Below are 8,847 nucleotides of genomic sequence, written 5' to 3'. Positions count from 1 at the left end.
CTGTTTTTCTATACTTCTATGTGTTTCATGGTTAAACAGTATTTAACAAGCCTCTACAAATCCAATAGGTGTGTGGTGGATGGGTGGCGAGGTACAGAAGGAAATGGAATCATTCTGCGAGCCTGTTCCTTGACCCAGCTGTCAAGGACTGCAATACATCTTGTTTCCTGTTTGTATGTATTTGTGGTCTTTTCTGTACGAGCTATACACCAAAAACAATGCCACTTTTGCTGAAGTAGCAAGGCAAGTCAGTGTCCATTCTTACTGTTCATAAATTAAACTGTCATGTTATATTTAAAATGTTATTTGTAATTTGTACAACTTGTAATTTGTGTGAGATGGCAAAATCGTACAATATACTGGGTGAATTATGATGACTTGATTCATTTACATTACATTTATGTATTTAGCAGACGCTTACAGTGCATTCAGGCTATACATTTTTACCTGTACCTGTGTTCCCTGGGAATCGAACCTACAACCTTTTGCGCTGCAAATGCAATGCTCTACCACTCAGCCACAGGAACATTCATAACATATATTTATATATGTAAATAATTACATTTATTTACTTAGCACTGGTCGATTCAGAGAATCTTATTTTAATTTTCAGCATAATGCTATTATTAGTGTCTAGTAGATGTCGTAAAGCTTTTGCCAAACTTTTCCAACTCCCAGACTGTGTGAAAAGCCAACAGTCTCTTTATCAATCCCTCTTTCTGGTGTCTGTACTAATCAACATCACTAATTGATTTGAGCGCTGGTGGGGATGGGGGACTGCAGGGGAGGGGATGAGTGGGTCATCTCTGGCCCGGATCCAAGATCTTTCATAATAGCAGAGAATGAATAAAGAATAAGTGAAAAAAATTAAATATAAATTATATAAATTCACACATGTACAGTAGAAGTAATCATATAAGTAATAATAACACAAGCATATCCTCTTTCATTTGATCCAAAATGACAAATGAAAACAGTCATGGTCAGGTACTGATGCCATAACTTATAGTTTTTCTTGTGTTGTCAGTTCTTTGAATGCAAATGACTGGTACACTCTAAAGATTATTTTATTAGCTCAAAAACAAAACTTAATGCAACAGTTTGCGTCATTTCATGATTTATGCAACTTGTAATGAAATTGTTCAACAAGAAGTTGAGTTAGAAGAACTAAATAATTTGTAACAGAAACACATTTTTAAGTTGATTATTAAAAAAAAAGAATGTGCTTCAACCAATTTTTTGTTCTTTAAATTAAAATCCACAGCTATCACAGCACATGCTAAATGTATTTTATTTTGCATGAATATTTAATGAACAAGCAAGATGTTTGTCACTGGCATTAGTGCACCATTACTAATAGAGTCAATGTTGTGTTTACCTTCATGTGGTCCACTCTTCAGCATAGCAGCCCATGCAGACTGCAAGAGAACGTCACACATGTTTGTGCCATACGAAGAGCCAAGGCATTTTCACAAAGGAGAAGAATGCACCATATCAAGGACACACCAATATGGGGAAGGACAGAGAAAGAAATAAAGCAAAGAATTCTGTATGGAGAGAGACTGACTGCTTTTTCAGATGAATGCAAAATCCACATCCCCAGGCTTATTAAATGTGAATGTGAAATGTTAATTTATTCATAACTTGGAAGACTTCACTTTATTCATTCAAAGTGTAATTATTGATTTGAGGTATATTTTTTTGTTTAAATACTGTATTATGGAGAGAGATATGGAGATGTCAGTTAAGGTAAACTGAAAAGGGGCTTTGTAACATCCAAATTAACAGGTTATATTCATGCCAAAGATATTTTTATTGACTGAATTAACGTGACTACGTTAAGTAATATAATTAAAAGCAATTTTTAAAAGTTAGATCAGGAAGAAACAGAGCTATATAAGATAACAGCTGACTGTAACCAATTCTGAGAGTGTAAGAAACGTAGATAAAATCGAGTTGCTGAAAAGCATTAACCGCTGTAGGATATGCAATTACTAATCTAATATCAAATCAGAGAAAGCGAACAATGTGCTGCAAGTAAATACAGAAAAATTTGTTATACGCAAAATCCACCCCCCTCCCCCCAACCTTAAGGGCACATTTCTATAAATTGAGAAATATAGAAAAATACAGAAAATTTAGATTTTCCCATAGTTTCTTTATGTCTTCTAAATTAGTATAAATATTAAAGTCAGGCGATTATGTTTCGTGTCATAAAGACACCCAGTCTAACCTTGACCATTTAAAGAATTTATCTTCTGCGATTTAATTTAATCTTAAACTACTGAAACACATCTTCGAATGATGGAGCGTATAGGCCAGCAGTCATTAATTCCTCTCGTTCTTTTCAGGACACAGACAAGTGGTCAGCCTTAAGAAAGAATTTTTTTTATAAATCACTGAAAGTAATTTTGGCTTGTTTGAAAAAAAAATCATACAATATTGATGAATATTATTACGTATATTATACGTATATTAATGAGCTGCCTTACAAATGCTTTTCGACTAAATAAACACCAATATTTCTTTGAAACACCACTTTATTTTTATTGGTATTTGCAGTAATTCTGCAAAACAAAACAAAAATCAAAATCCAGTTTTTACAGAAATCATGAAATGCTTATGGTAATAAAAAGTGCGGAATTGACAGGTAATTAAAACGGTCAGACAGGTTTGTTTTTTTTAACAATATAACGCAAACGCGTCTGTTGTATGAAATAAACCTGTCTTTATAAAGTGCAGCTCCATGGGGTGCCGTGATGTCCTCAATACCAATAAGCATGTTCTTCACGAGTGCCTCCTTCACAAAATTATTTAATTTACTAGGGGAACATTAGCTTCTGCAAGATTCTTTTAACAATAATTTTATAAAATAAACCAATAATTCATAACTAATATATATATATACATGCATAATTTAGCTACTTAACAGCAAAGTCTATTTCAATAGGTTATGTCCAGCAATTAGTCCATTAATCGTGTTTACTCAACTCTTGGTCGCTCTGATCATCTGTAAAGCAAACGTCGACGTCGCTGTCGTTGTCGCTTTTTTGTTCTGCATCTTCGAAGATGCCTTCCATTTTGTCGTCGGATTTTTTGATGCTTTGACCAGGATGCCTCGATTTGACGTGCCTCTCTAAATCTCGCCTGCGCACGAGCACCTTCCCGCAGAACTCGCACCTGTAGGGCGTATTGCCCTCCGCATGCAGTCGGATGTGTTTGTTGAGATTGCTGGGATCGCCAAAGGGCCTAAAACACACTTTACATTTGAGTGGTTTGTAGCCTGTATGAGTCCTCATGTGAATCTTCAGTCCGTATTTTCGAGAGTACAATTTGCCACAATATAGACACAGATGTCCCTTTTTTGGCTTGCCCGAGTTTGGGTTTGATGCGGGCAGAGACTCAAGTCGTGAACGGTTCTTCTCTACGGCGATTTCAGACAGCTGTTGCGTGTGCATCGCTATCTCCCTGTCGATATTCGTAATGGCGTTTAGATCTGGATTCAGAGCTGGTGCACCATAGTAGTCTGGGTATTTAAACAGGTTACCGAAGTGAAATTTAAGAGGATAGTATGGGGAACCATACAGGAGCTCTCCGTTGTAAACCGTGAATGGCATGAGGGGTATGTTGCAGTCCCCGTTGTAGGATTTCCCCCCATCAAACTGTGGCAATGAGAACCTCTCAAAGTGAAAGCCGGCCGGTAGCTGGGAGTAGCGCGAGGGGGACAGGGCAGGGTGCATGCGGCTGTCAACGTGCTTGAAAGCAGAGGTCTCCTCGAAATGTGGTAAAAGAGGAAAGCCACGGATGCTGTTTGCGCAGGGGATCTCGGGAGGTGTGCTCTCCATGGAGTGCGCGCATTTTGAGGGCTGAACGTTAGGTACAGGTGACTTGATGTTCCCCAGTAGTTTGCTAAACCCGATATTGTTTGGTTTCCCATTAGGCTCATCTCTCACTATCTCAGCCGGTGAGATCTTCGAAAGTCCCATCGGTTTGAAAGCAGAGCGCACGCCGGGATGGAAGCCCATGCTGTTGAGCACAGAAGATGTACCGCCGAGGCCCAGGATGTGTCCGGGGTTCCTGGTGGAGGTCACGCTCATGTCAAGGGCTCTGTCCTGCTCCACTGCGCTCGCTTTTTTCGATAGTCCCGTTTTATTGGCGAATGGTGAGGTGGACACGACCCGTTTCACTGCGTCTGACATGAAAGTGCTGTGACCGTTTCGTGGAGAGGAGGACGTATTTGGGATGTCCCCTGATTTCGGAGATCTGTTAAAGTTGTCTGTGGCTCTAGCTTGCTCGTTGTTAACCAAACTTCTGCCGTTGCTTAACGCACAATGGAAATGCACGTGAGCTTTCAGGGTGTTTGGATATTTGAATATTCTCCAGCAGTACCAGCAAATGTAGCGCTCCTCGCCTGAAACAGAAATGAAAAAGCAATTAAATGGCGTGATTACATAGAGCCTTTTTGAGTTCACCAAAAATAAAAATCTAGTAGGAATATGTTATAAATATGTTTTTAATGCACATCATTTGCATGCATTGCAATTAATGTTTTAAGGCAACTCACGAACGAGTATAAAGTAATTTCTCTATCAGAAATGGTCCTGAATATAACCTTTTTTTTTCCTGACTTTTTATCACCACGCCTTGGTCACGTTGGCATAACACCATTTGGGCAGTCTGGGGTCAATCTTATAGATGTAATGATTTTGTAATCTGCAAACCTCCCTTGTTTATTGTCACCATCAAAAGAGCAAGCGCCGACCCAATCTGGCGCTTACAAACCAATACATAGTGACTTTCTCTGTGCACTTTCCCGTGGAATTGACGGCAGCTGTTGCTTGAAATCGCTAGTCGCATAAGACAATGAGGCTGGCCCATCTGTTGACGCTGGAGAATAGGAAGCGTATGTCAAGGAGCGCACCGAGTATTGGCCAGAAAGTAGAGCTCACAGCACAGCGTCGCAAATCAGGGCAATATACTTCCCACATAAAAGTTTGCATTCTCTAGCCAACAATACATTACGCAGCCAGCTAATTTACCGTAGAGCACCTTTTTGAATTTATTAGCTTTTGAATGCATGAATAGTAATGACTAGATGACATTTGTTAACCTCTTACCCTCGCAAAACTTGATTAGTGAATGAATTAAGAGAAATAATACTGCCTTAGTACGGAGTCTATGATCAATCATATATAGCAAATACAGTAGCCTTGTATTTGTGTGTACTCAGCTCGATAGCTAATTCTCAACCAGTCAATAGAAGTTCCTGCCCCAGACGACAGACTTTTCGATTTACTAACTAAACACGGTTAATCTGACAACATTTTCAGATAAGACTATTAAATCGGATTTGAATAGAATTTGCCCTGATTCTGCTGGTGGTAGCCTTGCTTAAAATCCGTTTGTTGCTAAACAAAATATTTATACCATTAGAATTTAAAATATTCTGTTTAGAAATGCTTAATTCGATTATACCAAAATTGCTTGAGTTACCTTGGGGGGAAAGGCAATTTCATTTCAAAATAATTTCATAATGTTAATGACTACAAATAACCTGTATTTCTGAAATTTATTCAATGAAAAAGTCTGAAGTGTATTATGCATATATATATATATATATATATATATATATATATATATATATATATATATATATATATATATATATATATACACACACACACTTTTAAATAAACGAATTTCTAAGTCTTACCTTTTTCGTCATGTGTTGGAGTTGCAGTCGTAGGAATGTCAAACCATTGCGCCAGCGCGTTGGAATACCAAACACTCAATTCTTCTCCTGCCTGTATCTCTTTCAGCACACGGTAGAATATCTTTTGAAAGAAGTACAATTATTAGAAATTGTCTGTAATTTAAATTGGATCAAATGCATTCGTTTTTGCTTAACTCACCTGTCCTCCAGGTAAATCAGAGAATGCCTCGAGGTTCTGTTCTTGACTGTTCCTGGCCGCGCGTATTAAACCGATCCAATCTTGGATTGTACTGCCAGACTCATCCACGAATTCTCCCCTCACCAGTCGAATCTACAAATACACATTTTAACATAAACAACCTGTATTCATTCGTTGCCTTGGCTTATAACGAAATGTAGCTAAACCAAACTGTTCAGCTTGCTTTAAAGCGGTTGATATTATTTAAGAATAGTATTTTAGAATATTTATCTAAAAATGTTTAAATATATTTTATATATATAAATTTGAAATGCTAATCATTTCAGATTTTTTTTTTCTTTTTTCTCACACTGTTAATTATCACCGCAAGGTATTTCAAACAAATACGCGTTAACCATCCTTTTATTCGGTCTATTAGGCAACAGCGACAGTTTTCAAGGAACATAATTGAGTTGATATGAGAAACGAATTTGAAGAGTGTCAAAGCATTTCTATTCTGTTCAAACAAATTAAAGATTAAAGCGTGACATTTGACACAGAGATTGCACCTGATGATCGCCCAGGGCCCGCGGGGCTGCATTTACGCGCATCAATCACAGAAGCAGACAGCGTAAAGAGTTCCAGTCTATTTACAGCTTATTTAGGAAAGTAAATGCCATTTATATGTGACGCCTTTTACGCCCCTTTGATTTACGAATATTCCGCATTTTAATAGTAGAATAAAACAATGTAAAATATTTTCTATAATTTTAAACCGTATCAATAATTAATATTGTTTTTAATAAATTGATTTAGCCTGTATTTGAAGAAACGATTTATACTAATAATTAGTAGTGTTTCCAGTTAAATTTTATTTACTATTTGGTTACTATCTGGTTTACGGTTATCTTTTCTAAAAATGAAATGGTACTTGGGTATAACCAGCCATCAAACCTTTGAAATTTAAAGGGGAAGAGGGCATGAAATCTCGCGCAGAAACCCAAGGCACCCTATTAACGCGGTTAAGTAAAAGGCGTAGAATGACATGTTGTCCTGCTAATATAACTAAATTATTTCCAAACTGACAGCACAAACCAACTAATACGAGAATGCTTTATGAAGAGTGACAGGTCAGCTCTTTACTTTTTTTTTTAGCTGCATGTTTTTTTTTAGATAAAACCAGTGGTAATAATAATAATAATGATAATAATGAATATTATGTTAATAATAACATGACGGTTATCTAAAATTAAATAATAATTATTATTATCTGTTATTATTGTATATTTTTAAATATATGTGCATTTGTATGTAGTTGTCATTCAATAAACTGAACAAAAAAAATAGCTGCAGAAAAAAATACGAATGTTAAAGGTATATTTGCATTCATTAGCCAGTCTATATTCTACAGTACTTTGCATGTCTTGTTTAAAATGTCACGAATGCATAATCAGCTTGTAATGGGAAAAAAATCGCATTTGTCTCACGGTACATTTTATATAGGCTAAACCAAATTTCTAAAGTCATAATAAAAAGACACTGTCTTCAAGGAAATAAATCAATCTAACTCACCTTCTTTTTCACTCCAAGTTCCTTGCGGTCCGAAACGTACTTCCCTAGTTTGAAGATGCCCGGGACCGGTCCTATCCGAAGCCCGGCTGGGATGCTGCAGTCGGCGACCACACTGATAGTGGGTGTCCGAGTCGCTTGCATGGCTGACTCTGTGTGGGGCTGCGCTATCAGAACCAGGAAGTCCAAGCAGGCACTGATTGAGATGAGCAGAGAGTCTAAGATGATGACAGACTAATATCCGCCCGCCAAGTGACGCGGTGGCGTGTGTGATCCGGCTTTTCTTATGGCGCTGTCAGGTACCCCCTCGGCACATTGATGCGCAAGGGCGGGCAGCGCGCTATGAGAGAGTTGCGCTCTTCAAGCAGCTGTAGAACCCTCCGAAATGATCACATGGAGACTTTCCCTCACCCTCACACATAATAAACCGCTCCAAACGGTCAAGAGACAATAGGCCCCAGCGACCTTCCCATCCCCAAAATCCAATTTGTCAAGGGCAGAGAAAAGAGAGTGCAGAATCAAAGGTCTGGCGCAACCATTAATCCTCAGCATGTGGCTTTGTCCGCCAGACAGTTCCGATATTTTAAGTGACAAATCCACTGTATAATTTCTCCATAAATTCTCTTCCCTTTTATTGTTCCTATACAAACCAGTTTTTGGAAATCAGTGACTACTTTAAATCTACTTGGCTGCATCCTTTTAGGTTTTATGTACTTCAAAGCTCTTTATTCTCTCCCTGGCTGAATTGTCTGTTGCCGTTTCAACAAAAGGAGCAGGAATGTTTTGGAGACTTGTTAACTTCTATTGACTCCCGGCGTGTGCCGTGCTGGGACCGGACAGGTACTCAACGGGAGAACCAGCAAAAAATTAATAAATAAATAAATAATAAGAGCCGCTTTCAGAATTATCATTTCATACTTTTTGACAACAGGTCACGTATCAGGACTGTCGCATTCAGTTTTGAAGAAGCGCCCTGCAGGTCTCTAGAATCTGAGAGTGTGGGGAAAGGGCAAAACATGAAATTGTGTACAAGACAAGAGTTGCTGCTTTCCAGTAGGCTATTTAATCTCGTTTATACTGAATGTTTTCAAGAGGAACGAGTTTTTTTTTTTTCGTTTTTTTTTCATGCTCAACAATCAGATCAAAGAGATTAATTACTTGATCCATTTAACATAAAGCATTGTTCGATTTAATATGCCACCAAATTAACTAAACAGCTAGTTTAAATTTCTAACATTTCGAATATAATGTTTTATTTAAAGAAATATATACATATTAGTATTATTATTCAGACATGTGGCAAGAGGACTCCACTGCTTTCCCTTAGGACCCTTGGATGTAATTTGAAGTGACTTCAGTTGTATTGTTACCACTGGTTTTAAAACTT

General features: G+C 37.7%; 1 protein-coding gene across 1 annotated transcript; it reads right to left on the bottom strand.

Annotated features, from left to right (window-relative positions):
- Window positions 1-2,672: 2,672 nt before the first annotated feature.
- On the bottom strand, window positions 2,673-7,754 carry LOC132103675 (PR domain zinc finger protein 13-like). The gene is made up of 4 exons (XM_059508771.1): window positions 7,464-7,754; window positions 5,913-6,044; window positions 5,714-5,834; window positions 2,673-4,411 (listed from the first exon to the last, which is right to left on the bottom strand). Exons 1-4 carry the CDS (start codon window positions 7,602-7,604, stop codon window positions 2,973-2,975), a joined length of 1,833 nt encoding a protein of 610 aa, XP_059364754.1. The 5' UTR covers window positions 7,605-7,754; the 3' UTR covers window positions 2,673-2,972.
- Between the last annotated feature and the right edge of the window lie 1,093 nt (window positions 7,755-8,847).

Source organism: Carassius carassius, chromosome 24, assembly GCF_963082965.1.
Source record: "Carassius carassius chromosome 24, fCarCar2.1, whole genome shotgun sequence".
NCBI classification, from domain to species: Eukaryota; Metazoa; Chordata; class Actinopteri; order Cypriniformes; family Cyprinidae; genus Carassius; species Carassius carassius.
Note: the sequence above shows the minus strand (reverse complement) of the source record. Positions and strands in the feature narration are given on the sequence as shown.